Genomic DNA, 19,650 nt, shown 5'->3' on the forward strand with positions numbered 1-19,650 from the left:
GCGAGAAGTGACAGTTATTATCTTTTGACTGATTTTTTGTCAGTTGCTTTCATTCATATTCAAACATAGTCATGAAACATAAACAGTTCACCCTCCTTGAGTTGAGCCCAGTGCGTAAACCCATGCACAAAATGGTATGGTCTGACCGGAGAACATAACGCCTAATATGATTGGCTATATCAAACAATCAAGCCAGAGAGAGGATAAGTATGATTGGTTTATTCGACAGCAAAATTTCAATATGGCGGAAAGTTCGTCGTAAATGTCTGCAAGTGCTCGCCTAGCCAGGTTTACTAAAGTTGGACCCAACTTTTGAACTGTTCCTGACTGTATACTCTTTTGTAAGCCACGGCTGAGTTTTCCAGACTTTCTTAATTTGTTTAAAAGGGCATTTAACGTAATTACTTTACGCTGTCCCTGTTCACGTTGGCCAAACTGAGTACGAACGCGATGTGATTGCCAAGCCACGGACCAGTACTCTAGTCGAGGATCGGGAGCGAGGACGTGACTGCGTTGGATTCGCGTACAACCATGCGATTTCTAAAGGTTCTCAGAAACTTTTCGACCGGTGGTGTGCCACAGGGGAAAGTGCCATCACGTAAGTCATGCAATTTTCTCATTTATGCGTAAATCACACAAAGTGTTGACACAAATCAATAGTGCTGGTGGGGAGGTACGAGTTGTGTTGAAAGGTCGCATGAGTTCATTTATTGCATACGTGCAGTGTCATGGGTGTACCAGTGCTACCAGTAATTCCTGAGTGTCCCACGTACCTTTTGACACATATGTGTGTTTTCCTCGTTTGTGAATAAGAAGGGTTTGGTCGCGATGTACGCGTTATATCACGAATCTGTTGTGACAATTCTGATGTTTACACCGCACGCACGACCATCATGACGATTCATGTGTTGATTTTAGTATGCCCTCTCGTGACCTTTATGTGTTTACAACATTTTCACACTGAATGTGGCATAACCTGAGTATGGAAATAAACAAAGAGACCTGATCAGTTGTTCAACAGTTATTACTCCGATTGATGTTGATCACAAGCTTGCATGTTGGGCTCCTGAAAATTGGAAGTTGCTTTATTCCCCTTGATAGCAATTGTTTGTAGTATATATTTGGTGGTATACCCGGCACTTTCTGATTGCCCTTGCTTACCCCATTGTAGTGAATCATCCCTTGGTATGCAAATGACTGAACAATAGGGTTGTATCAAAGGCAGGTAACCTAATAAAACACGACCTTAGTGATCAGATTTGTAATGTTTTGACGCAGTGCCTGTAAAACTTTCATTGTGACGTAGCACTGTAAAAGCATTAATTATTCACTGGGATTTAATTTTGTTATTTGCACTGAAACATAAAATACGCCATTAAATCCAATTGAAAATGTTAAATAACAATAGAATCTATTGATTGTTAGCAAAAACCATGAACTTAAATCCCAGTGAAATGTCTCAAACATCAAAATAGTGACATTGAATCCCTGTGAAAATTAATGATTTTACAGTATACTGCTTACAGTTGTCTTACTCATCTGATGTCATGTGTGTTTTTGAACTGCCATATTTTGAATTACATCAACAGATTAAAAATTCAAGCACCGTAAGATCTGTTTTGATCACTGCCTGATTCATGACTTGGTTCATTGCATCTTGCATATTTCATATTTTGGCTTCATTCCAATGGGGTTTCGTAAAGTGAATTCAACCAATAATTCTGTGATATTCTCTTGTCAATACAACAGGTAAATCTGGTTTGTATGCCGTATCAGCAGCCTTAGTGATTGGGTAAGTTTTCAACTAACTTTTCACCAGCGACATGTCAGATTTACTGAAAAATAGATGTAATTTGCCTCAAATTCATTGACTTTGTCATTTACTTCTCAGAGTCTAGCATCTGCTTTCCCAGGTTGAATTTCACTAAGTGTATTATCAGCCTTATGTATCTCACTAGAATATTTATATGTTTTTTTCCTTCCATATCTTTTACTTTTTTCCTAGTGGTGTAGCTATTTACAGAGAACTGAATTATCTCAACCATGCCGTGCAATACAAGATCAAAGATGATGAGCATCTGATGGATGAAGAGGAAGGTAAACCTTTTACTCAGAGCAGTTTTCTCCCCAGAAATTTCTGAAACAGGATCGGCTAATTTGCATAACAATAACTATGTAAATTTATGCTAATTATGCAATACAAACGTCACTTCATAGCATCAGAAAAAATCCCACAATAAAAGGTTAAAGTATTAAAGATCTTTCATGCACTTAAGCACTTCATATATTACATCCATATTTTCATTCAAAGTCTTCCAGTTCTCTCTAGAATAACATTCAAAATCAGACGTTTTATGTGATCCTCTGTTACTACCGGTACATGTTTGTCTGTAGCCAGATTGCTATTCTAAAACCATGGACGTCTTTTTTAAACGTCCATGGCAAAACAGTCACACGGACAAGTTCATACGGGACTGAATATTGCACTTACAATTCGGAGTCAGAGGAGCATGCCTGCAGAGAAATATGTTGACTTTAAAACTCAATTCATAATAAAGAGAAGCCCGAAAATATTGATACCAGGTATTTTCAAGAACAAGATTTGAAATTGCATCGACTTCTACTTCGACAAACGTACGAAACTTTGACAACTGCGTAGCGTCGGCCGCGGCCGTGCATTGTGTGGAGCACACTTGAACACACGCGACCTTTGAACCTATACTGTATACCCTAACCGTACGTACATAGCTGCTGTATTCAGATGATCACACGAATGATTATTTTAGCTCATGTAGTTCCTTTTTCTTTCATTTCATGGTGCCTTGAATATTGTAAAACGGGTCATGGGTTTTGAAACTGGATCAAGTGCAATTGTTTCATAAAGTCAATCGAACAAATCCATGCAAGTTACGAATGCGTGACACGAGGTGACACACATGGCTTCAACGTCATGTTGACGTACTGCTACACAGATCTCGAAATGGCTAACTCGGACACGCACAACGACCTGAACACGCGGCAGTACCATACATTTTTGCATCTGATTTTTGTCTCAATCAATCGTACGATTTCAGCCACTTCTGATCGAAATCACTTTTCCTGACCTTCGGATTCTTACCAGTGCGAGATATTGGTGGCAACGGCAGTTCAACCAGTTGCCTATATAGTATAGATGCTTTGACCATCGAACTACCTCCATGCTTTGACTGAGTGCCCGCTGGCAAAGATGCAACACCGAGCCTTTCGTTGAGTATACTCCATGTCCGTTGTATAAAATGGCCGTTATCTGTACGATCGGCAGCGTAACACATTTCATGCTTTTTGAATTTAAGTTTCATCTGTCTTAGCCGATGTTCATTTGCAATACGGCTGGCCTATTTATTCTCCTCACAGACAAGCGGACAAGCGCGTCTTTGGGTGCTTTGCACCCGATAACCCTGTCTCATAGTGTGTAAAACACCTAAAGCATCGACATGAAAGGAGAACAGTCTAACCATTTCACACATTTTGGCGATGGAATAAACCTTTTAATCATCTTGCACGTCATGTTATCGCCACATTAGAACCGTTTCACACTTGATACCCTCTCTGAAAAAGTGACAAAATCGCCGCCGAGAAACAATAGGTCTTCAATCAGTGGACATGAAACAGGGTCGGCATGAAAAATAAAGGATCGGGCAAAAAAATAAAGGATCGGGCGAAAAAAATAAAGGATCGGGGCCGATCCTGTTAAACGGCCTGGGGAGAACACTGGTAAACCTTTTACTCAGAGCAGTTCAAGATCTATTCTGCCAGTGTTTTTCTTTCAGCATGATACTGCATTACAAAATAGCAACAGAGTTGAAATGACAACTGTATAGTTCATGAAGGAAATTTAGTGATGCAAGTAGAGAGCACAGTTGAAATGCCACATTTCTCATCATATCTTCTTTCACTATAATGCCAGACAGAGTGAAATATGATGAAATAAGTTTTAGCAGGATTACAGGGTTCAAATAGATACTTTGCTGATATGTACGTGCCCTGGATGTGTCAGGTTTTCCATCAGCATGTGCCAGTTTCTCAGTACCTGCACACTGACAGAGTTACACCAGTAGTTTATGAAAAAGATATTTGACATCATCCTTCCCATCATCCAATGCAGGGTCTCCTTTTCAGATTCATGGATTATGTATGACGCTTGGAATGTTGGTTAATATTACTTGGAAGCTAGACATGCTAACAGAGTATCACATCTCACAAAGTGCAAGACTTCATCCAGGATTACATCTTGCTGAACGCTTGTTCACTGGCTGTATCTTGAGACTTCTTTCAGATTTCACAGTCAGGCAATTTATTTTGATTTGAAATAAAAATTAAAAATGTGAAAATTTTGACAGTCAAAATGACCAAATGTACCACATAATTCAGCATTGTCTGTTAAAGATCAGAATAAATGCTGTAATATTTTCAACATGCACAGTGTACTGCACCAATAGTGTAGGCAACATGTATATGTACTGGTACTTCCATAGTACAGTGTGCATATATGTTTCAAACTCTGGATTACACCCATTTTCTAGGCCATAGGGAGAATACCAGGTACCATTAGGCTGCTTCATGTGCTTTGTGTGAAAGAAATGCAGTGAAAAAACAAAATCCAAAATGATGAGATTTCTTGCACTGTGTGCCCACAATGTACAATTAATGTGCATTTCAGGAATGAGTGGATCAGATTAAAAAAATGTTTGTTACTGATCTTTGTTTGTAGAGGACTTCTTCAGCAGAGTGAAGAGCAACTTCAAGGAGAGGACAGAACTTTACAAGAAGAGAATACGAAGTTTGGGAGTTCTCTTCAATGATGAAGTGGAAGAAGAACGTGAGTAACAATATTCTTTGGTTGTGTTATGTTGACATCTTTTCCATTCCATCTTTCAAATGCTTGTCATTACAGTAAAAAGTACACCAGAAAAAGTTATTTGGTGAATTGTTTGTGTTTGGTTCACCAGCCATCATTTTACAGCAGATCACTGTACAGTTTGCAGATTTGTGTGCAAGCTTTTCCAATATTCAGTTGTAATGGTACTTTCCAATTAATGTGTTTGCTGTACAGTCATGATATCACTGGCTTTGTCAACCTCTTTAGACTGTCATGCATCTCTGAATTCCTGCTGTTGTTCATTTAAATTGTTCACAGGGTAGTCTTGTCTCTATTTCAATCACAGCCTCATGGTGGTCCAGGCTGGAAGTGAAAAGTGATAACCCTTGGAAACTGCTGACCATGGCCAAGTCCAATGTCAGAAATATCAGACTACAGGGTGTGTATGGTCTGTCAAAGAAGCAGAACTGGCTAGGTAAGAGTTGCTAGTGGATGCTTCAGAGTTTTAGCTTACGTCTGATGTATGAATGTACAGGTAGAAGCTGTCAGTGAAGTAGAATAGCCTTATATACATGTACAATGTCTGTTCCTCTAGTTCTTTTAGTATAATTGTGCGTTTACAAGTGTAATTGTGTGCGTGTGTGTTTGTCACTTTTATATAAACTGAGGTCCTTCAATAACTCTGATCTGGCAATGTGCTGTGTCTCGAAAGCTTGATGTATATTGGATGCCTGAATATGATCCACATAAATGAATCATTTCAATTCAGCCAATCAGCTACAAAAGGACCTTAGTTTCAGACTCTGTAAGTTGCTAAGAATAACCAAACCATAATCTACCAATCTGCTATAACCTTCCAAGCTGCTGCACATTGGCTGACTTTTTTCGTGTTGTTCACTGTAGAAGATGGTTTGCTTCATGAACATTTTCCACCGTATATTTCAAAAACAGGAGGAAACGTCTCTCTGTGATAGAAAGGACAATTTAGGAAAATTTACTTGAAGTAAGATGTGTTTTAAAAACTTTCATGCGGTTCACTACTCTGATTGGCAAACCTTTTCAATTTACTTTCACTTAATTTAACAGATGCCGAGTACAGAAAAATAGGGGCTGCTCTTGATGACGTGACCAGAGTCGGTCTGGCCAGGTGTAAGAATGTGGACATGAGGTTTTTCGAAAAGCCACAGGCATTCAATTCATCACAGGTAAGACAGTTCTCAGGTACATGAACAAGGAAGGTAATGCTAATGGCAGTGGACTCTGATTTGTGTGCGACAAGTAGAAGGCTTTGCTTTTATAGGTCTGTGCGTGTGAAGCAGACTCAGGAGAGTGATATTGTGTTAAATCATAAATAGCATTAGTAGATGTGTGACAAATTGAAAGGTTAATGCATAACTCTGATTTGAATTTATGTGTTTCAGAAAGCTAGAGGCTTTTTGTCATTCCTGTCAGTATGTCTAATGCCAAGTTTAAAGACCTACTTGTGGCCACTATTTATTAGATTATGATCATCCAGTTTCTGTCAGAAGATTTGATGTTATCCTCATATTTCATAAAGAGATCATCTTTGTAACCCTACAGTATATGCTAGGAATATGGCAGTTATTCAGAGTTTCATATTGGTCACCTTATTTGTGTTTTGTTTAATCATAAGAATTCAGTAAATTCCAGATTTGATTCAAACTCATACTCATAGCGTACAGCACGCAGTCGCCCAGCTAAGATGTCACAGTCAAAACCACACACTTCATTAATGTTAGGTTACTAATGCACATATGTGGAAAGTACAGTAATTAGGTTGGTGGGATTTTTTGCCAAATTCCCTTGGCATTGTAGATTTCAGTGCAGTTTGATGATTTGATGTAGTGGTGATATACCAGGCAGTCGTCCTTAACCTCTTCATCCCGATTCCCAGTAAACATGTCCACACTCACCACTGATAACAATGGGTTTGGGCTGAACTATGGTGTTAAAAGGGTTAATTAGTCAGGAAGCTGTTGCAGAGCCCTCTTCCAGCAACCACAGCTCCTGAACTATCATGAATTCAAGAAAATTTCACAAAAGTAAGACAACAGAATATGTTAGAGATGCATGCCTGTCAATACTATACACTGTATTTGTGTGGCATAGACTATAACGGGAAGTCTGCGTATGCTAAGAACATGCTAATCTTATTTTTAGTGTTCATACAAACATGAAGTGTAAGAAAGATAAATGGTAAGAGGGGTAAGTGTTAGAAGTACTCTTTAGTCTTGAGTCTAATCAATAGACTCATCAATTGATTGATTTATTTTCTACTTCAGGAGCCACTTGAAGAGTCTTTCCGAAAACTTCTCTCATCACTGCCCATGACAGGCCTGGATAAATGTGCCCAGTATTTCACAGCAGTAGCCATGCAGGAAGGGAGAACCGCCATGGCCGATGTCAGGGTAAGTTAGGCCAGTCCCATTGGAGTTTGACCCTGACTGTGTGGAGCTTGATCCTCATTTGTGGTTGTTCCATGTCCGTTATAATAGTCATTGCCCATATTTGGTTTTCCTATACTTTCTCTCATGATCTTACCCAACTTTATCATCCTCCGATACCTACTTACACAGTCTTACACCTCATCATTGTTTTCCGGTAGCCTCTCTCACTGTCTCATTGCTTTGTGTGGTATTTTTCTCATACCTACTTTCATTGTCTCACTCCTCCATGTTGTTGTCCAATACCCAACATCCATGGCTTCACCCCTCCATTCCGTGATTTACTTTGCAGTAAAACAATACACCGCTACAATACTGCATGTTATGGGAGGCCCTTTGGGATGGCATCCGATGATTGGCACTTTTCAAGTTTGAAGGACAGAATAACATACATAGAATTTGAAAACTGTGGGGTGGTTAATTTACTAATGACAGATAATTTTCAAACAAATTTTTCAAGAAATGTAATGCTTTGGTATTGAACATGTGAATATGATATTATCAATGAAAAAACAGGAGCGGCATTGACACTTCGCAAAACCCTGTTATGGTGAACTATTGTGTGTGTAATTAAAATCACAGCAGGATAATCACTAGGAATGTAATATTATTGTACCAGGGTGGTTTATGGTGTTTTGGAGGCAGTGGTCTACCGTTTGCCACAACGCTCAGTAATGTCCCTGATCAGAAAGTGGAGTTGTACTACCTACAGGCACTGCTCAGACACTCAGAGGTAAGACAGTAGAGCCTAATACAGGTCAAAATCATTGCTTCTAAATTCTGATCATTGCAAAATATAATTCCTCTTTTTTGTCACAACTGTAACTTTGATATTGAACAAAAGGTCCAAAAGTTCAGAGAGAATTCACTCTCATTTCAATGAAAGTTCTTAACAAAGTGAGGGAAAACTCTTTTCATAGGAAAGTTCACAGAAAGTTTACCCCCCTCCCCCCCCCCCCCCCCCCCACACACACACACATACCCCATTTCCCTGCATGGATACTTTTGCCAAAGAAAATGAAAGGATTAGGCCAAACCATTTGGGCAAAGGGGTTGACGTGTATGCAGAAAAGATAATGGCTCATGCACGCTACAGATTACCCTTCTCAACATATTCCTCCCCGCAGCTTCCCAGCCATTGTGATGTCATAGTTCAAAATGGCGGTGTGAAGTTACTGCAAGAGCTGGCACTGAGACGAGAGAACAGCCTGACCTTGCTGTGTAAGATTTGCCGGGTCATCGGTAACCTGTGTCTGCATGAGCATCTCCATCCACAGATACTGCAGTCGGGTGAGTCAGTGGTTTGCAAAATGTGGTTGGATTTATCTTTACTTTCCATAGATACTGCTACACGGGATGGTCAAATCCATATATCTTATCAAAGGCACTGTAATTTGTTGCTTGCTGAAGGCCAAGTTTAGAAAAAGAAATGGTTTTGTTCTCTTCCCGATGCTTGTTTATCTAGATAAGCATCATCTGCCTGCCTTAAAAATTAAACGTTATGAAGTTGCACTACACACAACAGAAAATATTAATATCTTATCGGTGAACTTATAGTTATCATTTTGCAGCGTGTCAAAACTACATGTACCGCTGCAGGTACAGCTGGTTTCGTTATTTTCATGTTGGTAGTTAGGTCTTGTGAGCTAAAAAATATGCACAAATTTAAGTTAAAAAGACATCACTACATTATTTATGCAGGAAACACAGTATGAGAAACAAACCTATAAATATTTTGGCCATATATATGAAACATTCCTGATATCATCCACATCCATCAAAGTGTTGTTGACCTCTTCATCTGCATTTACAGAGGTCTAGCAAATCATGAAAATATGATGGTGTTCTCCAATTTCTTGGTGAGAACACAGAGCCGGGCTACACTTTACAGCAAATTTATATGTCAAGTTAAGACTTGTAAGCTTGATGCCATTACATATCCGTATCAATGAAAGAGGGATGAGTTTGCTTGATAGACTACTTGAAGGTGCAGCCAAGTATTTGGCTCTTATAAATTTTTATGGGGCTAAAACCTCAGGATTTTTTGAAGAAAATTTAATGCTTGGAAGGGTCATTACTTGTCCTGGGAGTGTAAAACACTGAAAGATTTGAGTGTTCTCTTTATCCTACCATACAATATTTGAGACAAATACGTAACCTGTTTTCTTGCAGGCTGGGTAACTTTGCTGGCTTCATGGATGAAATCCAAATACATTCCACTGTCGATGCATGCTTCTCGAGCCCTGGCCAATCTGGACCGAGACTTCTCAAAGGAGAAATATGAGCATGGCTTGTACATCATACATCCACAGTTCAGGACAAGGTGAGAAGTGCAGAGCCATTGTTCTTACTTTTAAAGGTGAAGTACTACGAATTACGTCAAAATTAAGCTGTGGTGTCATTTTCTTGAAACTTTGCACAAATATTCTTGGAAGTTGTGCAAGTGCAAAAATGAAATAAAAAATGGGGGTCACCATGCTCGTTTCCATGGAAACGGACGTTAAAATGGCGTCGTTAGAAATAAATAAAAATGATATAATTCACTTAAACTAAAGAAAGCAATTATAAAACGCTTAGCAAATGAGTTAATTTTAATAAATACCAAGAATTAAGATCCATATCTATCGAATGTATAGTTTTCATGATGTTTGTGAAGAAATTTTAACATAAGTATCGATTACAAAATGACGATATCGAAATTATATCACTACATAATTTCGGCTGACTCGCAGCGTGTTTGCAAGGTTATATCTGATTGGTCGATTGTCACTATTCACAGCCACTTAGGGAATCTATTTGTATTGTTTTCATTATATTGGTAAGATTCAGCTACCCAATTGGATAACAGCTTCGAAATCGCTGCGAGTCGGCCCCATAATTTTCGAACTTTCTTCCTGTCGCTTTGAATGGTGTCATTTTGACCAAACTTGGCGAATAAACTCCTGACATAATACCATTTAGTTTACACTTTTAATAAAAGGATGTCACCACGCTACTTTTTACAATATCTCCAGGTGAATGGGTAATTTGCGCCATATAAATGGGAGAGAAATGTTAATTTTTCGCTCATATGGAATAAAAACCAGCTTCCTAGGGGTCAAAATATGACAAGGTTGTAGGTCACATGTATTTCTAAGACACTGGGTCCAAAAATTAGGTAAAAGCGCAATTTCAACAATGACAGGTGATGTTAAATACATGCTCTACAAAATAACCCATTTGCGGCAGGCTGGAGTCAATCTGCGCAGAAACGTTCTAAAGCGTGTGCGCGTCCGAATTCGTCGCCCTTTACCTTAAAGCACATGTTGTTTGAAAATTGACAACCCTGTGAAGTTGAGGTTTCCCGTCAAAAAATATTTCCATTGCAATAAGATGTATTTTATGTACATATCATTAAACAGAGCAAACATTTTGGATAATTAAAAGCAGATTCTCTTTAACCCTTTGAACGCCAATGTCAAATTTTTGTCGCTTCTATAAAGTATACATACCCCAGTCAATTTTTTTCAGATTTTTGCTAAAATAATGAAATATGATGTCCATTTGATTCAGAATTATGAAAAAAAAAATACAGAAAAATTCATAAAAATTGGTAACATGTAGCACTAAAATTTTGGTGAGAAAAATTACAGCACTCGAAGGGTTAATAGCTCAAGAGCCAAGGCTTCATGGCATTCATAATATAAAATGAAGTTTTGAACAATAGCACATTTAAAGTTGGAAGTATTACATACCTAACATTGTTGTAGAAACGTGTTTGTTACTATAAAGCTCCTATCATCACATAAACCTACCCAGTTTTCAAAGGGTGAAAAATGTTTCTCAATTGTCCGGTATTCTGATATTGCCTGGGTCCCTAATCATTGTCCCATCTTTGATCTGAGTGAAACCTACATGCAGTCTATTTCATGAATGCTGCAGATATTTTAGATAACTGCAGAAATGTCTCTAAAGTGATGTCACATGACTGACCACCTCATCTCTATTTTCATGAAAATCACAGTGAACCAGTCGTGGCGGATGTCATCTTTGTACATGGACTGCTTGGAGGTGCTTTCAAGACATGGAGACAGCAGGATCCAGACATCGTCCCTGGGGAGGAGGCCCCTCAGTCTGTGCAATCATTCAAGAAACGAAATCAAAGCATCACAGACTGTTGGCCCAAGGTGAGTCCTGAAAACTACAGGATAGGGTGTCTTTACGTAGCAGAGTAGACTGAGACTATGAGTTAGTATGTCTCTACATTACGATAGAATGCACCACAGGGACAGATATTAGGACTCTCAAATTTCTACGATTCTTTTCTGATCTACCACTCGTGGGGCTCATTTTAAAGCTCTTGGAGATAGAAAAACTTTCACTGTCTTGGTATTTCGAAAATCGAAAACTTTATTTTTACCCTGTAGAATTACCACAGGCATGGCAGCCATTTTGAATTTCAAATATCGCAAAATGTTGAGTAATTTGTTTCGCTAGTTCCAAACTTTGCATGGTGACCCCTGATTTTTATTGTCAATTTGGTAAGAAAATGGTTGAAAGTTTCATTTAGAAAAGTTTGAGCAAAAGTTTAAGTCTCTCATTAAGGTATTATAAACACTTACCTAGCCTGAACCAAGGCTATGGTTTTCAGATGTGCAATTTAGTGTGTGCATCACATTCTATGTATGCAATCAAAAAACCACAAGCTTGACTTATCTGCAGAAATATTACGTTCATCTGTCCACACAGATGTCTCGGTCGTAGCTCGGTCAAATTTCTTTCAAACTTGGCTTACGATAATACACCATGGCATACATATGCAAGAGGGGACTATGTCATTTACAATGACTTGTTAATGATTATCTTGAAATTTTTACTGAAATATCTAAACTTACTTTCACTGGATATTATGAAACAATTATTAAGATGCTTCACATTATCACTGGTATTTGACACAGTTTTAAGAAGTTGAAAGTCATACGAAAAGTAGTAGCCTGCATTGGTACAAATCAAACAGAATTGTGGGTATTTTCTCATGCTTTGCATCCACAAACGGCTATTGTTATCATACGAGTCGTTCTGTTTTAATATCAGAGCTGGTTGGCTGAAGATCTACCTCACAATCGAATCATAACTGTGGAGTATGATACACAGGTCAGCAACTGGACCCCCAAGTGTCCCTTTGAAAGTGAAAAGTAAGTGCCTAGCTGTTGAAAGTATCTTTGTAAGATTAAATAATCTCTATCATGCTTTCAGAGTTAAAGAGAAACTCATTATTTCCAAGTTTTTCACTCACTCTTTGTAAATTTATTATGTCACGGCATATTCGTCTGTTGAATGTTGTCTGTAGATAGAGGTTTTTAGTATTTCACGCTCTGTGTTCACATGCATCTTTTACGCACCAACAGTTCTTTCTTTTCATCCATCTCGTTGATAACAGGCGAACTATAGCCAGCAGAAGTTCGGAAATGTTGCATAAGTTGAAACTAGCGGGAGTTGGCAGTCGGCCAATCATCTGGGTAACTCATTCCATGGGAGGTAAGTCAGGGGGGTTTGATTCAGAGGGGTATGGAAAAAAGTTGAAAATTAACAAATGTACTTAAAAGTACCCCAGTTCGAATGCATACACAAATTAATCCTCTTCCTCCCAAGTTGTATTTATTTCTATGGTTTGTCTATGGAGGCTGGGATTAATTTTATGCAACGTATGAAAGTTGAAACATACTGTAACACATACTGTATCACAGTATAATAACACAGCCTGGTCTACACTCATCTATGGCGCTCACCTGTGCGTGGGCAATTAATGTATCCATTTGTCGGAATATTTTAGGCCATGTCTTTTGTATCAAGTTGTAATCTCCCATCATAAGTATATGCTATATCTCGTAACAAGGTCACAAAGCCAAAGCACTGACATGGATCAATAAAAATATTACTGCTGTCTCTAAAATAAAAAGTCTCTTTATTTGAAGGATACTGTGTTCCAGCCTGATAGACAATCTTACAAAAGTCAATATTGTCATATGCCATTTTGGACTGACACCATAAGAAAGATGCTGTGCGTGTGTTCCCAGTCGTAAGAATGATCAGGAACAGTGTATCTGTTCATGAATTGATGACATGTTTAATTAACATTTTTCAGTCATTTTATTTATCTTTTTTTCTGATACTAGGCCTGCTAGTCAAGCAAATGACACTGGAGGCTGAAAGCAGTGAAGAATTCAAGAAAATTGCCGATCAGAGTCGAGGTTTTATCTTCTACAGCACACCTCACAAAGGGTCACCACTGGCTGCCTACTCACAGCAAACCAAGTTTCTTCTATATCCATCTGTTGAAGTTGCTGAGCTCAGTCCCGGTCAGTTTTTCCTTCCATGGATCTTTTGTCAAAGTTTTGTCAAAAACTGAAAATTTATGGATGCAGGAATGCGATAAAAAAATAAAAGGCCAGTAGATAAACTTTTGATGATTTTTTTCACCATTTTCGTTTTTAATGTGAATTAGAGTTTCTTGTTTCCCAAGGCATGTTGAAATACACAGTATACAAAATGTCAACACAGCCGGTACATGCGTAAATTGCATTCTTGTCATTAACAAGTGCACTGTGGTCTGTACTAGAATTTCAAAGATAAACATAACAGTGCATTCTACGTGACATGAATAAACACTTTGCTAGCAAGCTAAATAGTTGGTGTTTCAACATGCTTTGGTGAGTAGAACAAGAACTTGGCATTGACGTACAGAACAAAATTAGAGGGAACAAATCATCGAAAGTTACAGCTACTTGCCCTTTGAGTCACTGAAGACTGACTCTTAGACAAAAGGTAATACTGCCTGGAAGCAAAAAGTTTGAAATTTTTGGTTCAAAACTCAAGAAAGTTTTGAAACTGTCTTTGATTGTTTCGATGTCTCTGTCCCAATTTTCAGACTCTGCATCTTTGCAAGAACAGCATGAAAAATTCAAGGCATTTGTGAAGCAGAGGAAGATACCTTGTTTTAGTTTTGGAGAGAGGGACTCAACAAACATTGGACTGGGCATGAAACTAGTCATCGTTCCAGATTCATCAGCTAGTAAGTGTCTATGTCAATGTCAATAAACTGTGGAGTAGGTCAGTCACTGAAATGTATGAGATTGAATTTACTGAAAGTGAGAAGTGGGGTGGCGTGGAGGGGGTGAGAGAGATGGATGAGCTAGAATAGAGGTTGTGGGAGAGAAAGTGAGGAAAAGCAGAGAGGAGGGATGGAAGGAGGGAGGAGAAAAGAACAAGAGATGGATGGTAGGAGGGAGGCGGAGAGAAAGCGCGGATTTCAGACAATGTAGTACAGTAATAGTTCAGTTCACAACATGAACAGAGGAGATGGGGGAAGAGAGAGGGGAGGGGTAGAAAAGGGAAGAGGATGCATAAGGTACAGGGTAGAGATGATTGTGTAGGTTTGGCAAAAGAATTGTATGCGGCAAGTGTAGATCTTGTACACACATTGTAAAGATGAGGGGAAACATTCCTTAATAATATTTCACCACGCGTCATATCATTCATAAAATCTGTGCATGTATATGTATACAGATATTGAATGGTGAATGCACAGGGCTCGAAATTAAATTTCAAATGTGGTGGTCCATGTGGACCACCTAACAAATATTTTGGTGGTCCAAATTAAAAATGTAGTGGTCCGTAATATAACAATTGTTTAAGATGGCGTGATAGGTTTGTGACGACATACATTCAAACGACAACTTCTCGCCCAGACTATGTTATATATACGTAAAACTTGCATATCACCAGAAAGCTCTTTCTATGAATTTTAATGCTGTACCATTACATTTTGGTTTTTTGGGATCTGAAAAGGCTGAATTTGGGATATTTCACCATGAAAATTATAACCATCACCTCACATAGCCGATTGCCATTTGAACAAAGCAATCAGCATAACTGTGTCTTAAAATTTTTGAAGACGACTTAGGTTTTTTGACAATCACCAGTCATGGTTTTGAATCATGTTTTGTTCATTACTTAGTTTATTTAAACTACGAAAATTAAAATCCTTAAATGTGTTTGGAAAAATCTGAGACACAGTTTGGAGACCATCTGTACGACTTTCACCTGTGAAAATTGGTAGACCAACTGTCATCCTTTGTCGACTTACACTATTTAGACCAAGAAAAGAAAATGGAAAAACACAAGAAGTTTGTTTGCATTCCTTTGTTGGCATAATTTTCAAGAGCGAATAATTTTTTCGGCATATCTGATGATACTATACTGAAAACTGACCACCTTCAAAGGCCATGTCCTTAGGAAGAAATGGCATGGAAAGGATAGTTTTTCGGAGTTTTGAAGGAAAATACTCATACTACCTTATCACGCTACCTTAAGATGATTTTGAGTTGTCAGTTCACATACTCTTATGTTCAAAATTATTCCGCCAGGTATCGGCTGTTAACAATTACGATGACAAAAATCCCACTATTTGCTCCATTGAACTTGAAATTCATAATATTATTTTTTCTGAACTTTATTATCTACTATAGAGTCAAAATACTTCCACTCATAAAAACCAATAGCAACCAGTAACAGAACCCGATTTGAACACTGCCTGAACACGAATGGGCCTGGGCAGCGTTTCCGTTACAATTTCAAAACTTGCGTACGATTTTACGCAACTGAGTTTTTATTTGCGTAAAATATATTCAAAATGCGCACGGTAGGAATCAGTATCTGAAGTGAGCTGGGCAGTCTTTTCTGTATAACTTGGGGTTTTCTGTAATGCGCATGCTCTATTAACAAAAAACAACAACCTGGGGCTTCAAAGTGTAGCTGAACGTTTGCCATGCCGTGATGCATGTCCCGTACATGATCGTTGAGCAACCTAATGAGATCATGTTCAAAGAAAATACCTTCTGACTACGAAATTAGTGTTTTCAAAGGGCCAACAAAAAGCGGCACCATTTACAAGTGGTATAGCCACAAACTGATGACGTCAAATCACCATACACAATACACTGTGCCGTAATTACAAGGCATCTGTGTTTTGTTTACGGTGATTTGACGTCATCAGTTTGTGGCTATACCACATGTAAAATGGTGCCCAAAAAGCAGATACTGTTCAAAGTCCAGCGGGACCTCTCAAGAATGCAACCCGACAGAGTCTAAATGGTCACCCGTAAACCACTTTCCAAATAACATGCGACGTAATGACCATTAACTGTATTGTGTTACCAACAACGTAGACTCGATCGATTCTCGAATTTTTTGCATCTGTAGTGCCATTGTCCGTACAGAACTGATTGACATGACGTTTTGTGATGATGAAATACAATGTTGCATAAAGTGCTGCGGTCTGCTATAAGTCTAAAATGTTGCAATATCATGATAAATGTCACTTGCAAGCAGGTGCATATGTTCTATTTTTGTCCTGCATTGAACCACGTTCAGGCAATGTAGTGCGGGCCAAGTACGTCGTCTTCAAAAATTTTTGACGTAAGTGGTGGTCCATTTGGACCACCAACATTTGAATTTGGTGGTCCAAATGAAAAGTGGTGGTCTTTGGACGCAAGACCACCGTTAATTTCGAGCCCTGAATGGTGAATGCACTAGGACTGTGACTAGGCTAAGTGTCAGAGACTTATAAAAGTATAACACTGAGTTAGATGATTGAACTAAACTTAACTATGTCATTTTTCCATCCATCGCCGTCCAGACCCAGGATTTGGTAACTACAAACAGATGCCAGTCAACCACTTGAATGTGTGCAAACCAGATAACATTGACTCTGAACTCTATCAACTGCTAGTGTGTTTCATCGACGAACTCATTCCAAAGAAAGTCATCCAGGAGATCGGGGAAGTCCTGGACCCTACCAAAGCCACAGAAGAGTATTATTTTGGTGACATGTTCTAGGCCTTCTCACATCCCCTATTTCACAGTGCAATGGTCCAACGCCATGGCTGACAGGTAGCAGGGTATATGAAATGAAACTAAATTGTTAATCTAAGGGAGGGGTTTATCTGTACAGAAAACAAATCAAACTTAAAATTATTTTATTTTGTAGAAAATGAAAAATTGTGTATTTTAGATAACACTTGAAAAAGAATTTCACTTTACTGTTTATAGTAAAATATTTGAGGTGTTCTGAAATTTTAATTGGCTGCATTTTTTTGTGTCACATATGTTCTCAAAATGTTTTGAGACAAGATCCAGTGTGGTGGATTAGAACATTTTGTAATCGTGTAAATATTGGGCATATACACGTGTGTTATAGTGAAGTCCATAGGTGATATTTTGGTTGTATTTGCAACACAATACTGTATATAATGATTGAAGAATTAAAAGTCAGCGTTTGATGGTGTTTTCATAGAAAATGACTTTTAAACTCTGGTCAGGCTCATTTATGTCTCTATGTCTATAATATTGTGGAATAATTATGTTTTATTTACAAATTGCCATGACATTGTCTTTATAATTTCTAGGTATTATTTACAGTTTTTTTCAACTTCGGAATGTAAAATTAACAATTATCTCAAACTTTTCACTTTCTTAGAGGTCAGTTTCTATGATTTACAGTTTCAGGTTTGATGCAGAAAATTCACTTTTTCCTTTCACCATCTATTGTCTGTATGAAAGGTTCCAGCGTGCGCGTGTAAAACAATTCTGTCATACCATGGTTGAAAAGGGAAGCAGAAACTTTTTTGAAAATTAAAGTCTTGGACTTTTCACCTTCTTAGATTTTAAATAAGGTTCAGTATTTGTACTTGAACTCTTTCAATGATGTATTTTTGATGAAATTTTAGTAGTGGTCATGGAAATCATCAACCGGTCAGCATGGATTTTAGTACACCAGAAAAGACACACTTTTATTTGAACCAGTAATTGCAAAACAGAAAGAAATTTATGAAATTTATGCCAACTGTTAGCAACTCTTATTTTGTTTGATAGCTTTGGGATATTATTAGTCAATGATGTGTTGATATAACTCAATCTTGTATTTTTCTACCTGAAGGTAAGGTTGTGATGTGACTGAATATCGGTAAAATCTTTCTTCATCGTTGAAACTGAAAAAATATTAAAACCAACATCACTGAAGATAGCAGCATTATGTCTAATGTTTGTTTACATGTGCTTGTTCAATTTGGATGTAAAGTTGAAAACCGAATTTCAGGAAAAGTGAAAATTTTCAGCGAATTCATCAAGTTCAAGGACTTTGATCACAATGTTACAATATCTTTCAGATGTTGAAGTCCATGTCAAACAGATTTTTCAAACTGCTTTAATGTATTCAGAATGTCATTTTAGTATCGACAAAGTGTTTCAGAAACTGACAATGTTCACTTCGGGAAATATTCTCATTTATCATAAATCTTGTCATACTTTCTAGGAGTACCTAAAGTTATCTTTAGTGCTCCCGCTGTTGCCAAGGCAACTCATCCTGAACATGACAATTTCATTAAGAAAGGAGTGTGTTTTTGTCTTTTCCTGTGGAAATGAAAATAGGCACAGGTTTAGAATTTCACAAAATTACATCCTGACATAGGCAGCTGACATTTAAATCGTTCGATTTTGACTGATTTTTTTTCTTTGGCAAATATGGAGGTTATTTTATTGAACAAAGTTTATATGAATGCATGTATTTATTTGTGAATATCTTTAAATTTATGTACAATTACAATAATGTGAATATGTTTCAACGTTTGGAATTTTTCTTGATTTCATGCAATTCTTTATTTATAATCTAAATAAATTCAAGCCTCACACATGGCCACAGACGTCTATGAATGGCAAGCTGTACATACACCTGGGTTCCGAGTGACTGTAGACTGCAGTCAAGGGAGGTTATCTATAATTTACCCCTGCTGTACACTCCAAATGCATGGACAAAATGTGCATTCTGTACAAAATTTGCCATCAAGCACTTGCAAGCAACTCCTGTACAGTGTTATGTAGAATATAGTAATAGCTTGATTCAGATCATCTCAAAAACTTTGCTGTACATTTCCTGTACTCATGATGCCAATTTTCACTGTCTTTTGTTTTTTCCTTTACCCTTTGAGCACCAAAGTCCATTTTTGTCGCCTGCATAAAAATATACACCTGTCAGTTTTTTTCTAAATTTTTTCCAAAATTTTGATAACAATCTGAAGCCAATAAAATGTGATGTCCATTTGGTCAAAAATTGTCAAAAAAATTTACAGAAAAATTCACAAAATTGGTAAAATGTTGCACACTATAATTTTGATGGGAAAAATTGCAGTGCTCAAACGGTAAAGTTATTAAAAATACAATAATTTTCTCACCCATTTTTCATAAGATTAAAATAAGGACATGATCTGAAACAAATTACAGCAATACAGAAAG

General features: G+C 37.8%; 2 protein-coding genes across 3 annotated transcripts in view; one reads left to right on the forward strand and one right to left on the reverse strand.

The window, feature by feature from the left end:
- Positions 1-895, reverse strand: part of LOC139120274 (guanine nucleotide-binding protein subunit alpha-14-like) — a 128,927-nt gene extending 128,032 nt beyond the window's left edge. The window contains exon 1 of the mRNA XM_070684556.1: positions 774-895. The gene's annotated coding sequence lies outside the window, so the exon portion shown is untranslated. The remainder of the gene's footprint in view (positions 1-773) is intronic.
- Positions 217-19,065, forward strand: LOC139120273 (protein SERAC1-like). Of its 2 annotated transcripts, none has more exons than XM_070684554.1 (16): positions 217-598; positions 1,750-1,792; positions 2,006-2,097; positions 4,751-4,858; positions 5,205-5,333; positions 5,945-6,063; positions 7,162-7,287; positions 7,943-8,056; positions 8,451-8,613; positions 9,496-9,646; positions 11,327-11,489; positions 12,397-12,497; positions 12,743-12,840; positions 13,479-13,661; positions 14,231-14,374; positions 17,000-19,065. In XM_070684554.1, the coding sequence occupies exons 1-16, from the start codon at positions 532-534 to the stop codon at positions 17,197-17,199; spliced, it is 2,001 nt and encodes a 666-aa protein (XP_070540655.1). In that variant the 5' UTR covers positions 217-531; the 3' UTR covers positions 17,200-19,065. The 2 variants fall into 2 exon arrangements, with proteins under 2 accessions (XP_070540655.1, XP_070540656.1); XM_070684555.1 differs by having other exon boundaries at positions 228-598; positions 5,177-5,333.
- The last annotated feature ends 585 nt before the right edge of the window (positions 19,066-19,650 follow it).

This window comes from Ptychodera flava, chromosome 20 (assembly GCF_041260155.1).
Source record: "Ptychodera flava strain L36383 chromosome 20, AS_Pfla_20210202, whole genome shotgun sequence".
Taxonomy (NCBI): domain Eukaryota; kingdom Metazoa; phylum Hemichordata; class Enteropneusta; family Ptychoderidae; genus Ptychodera; species Ptychodera flava.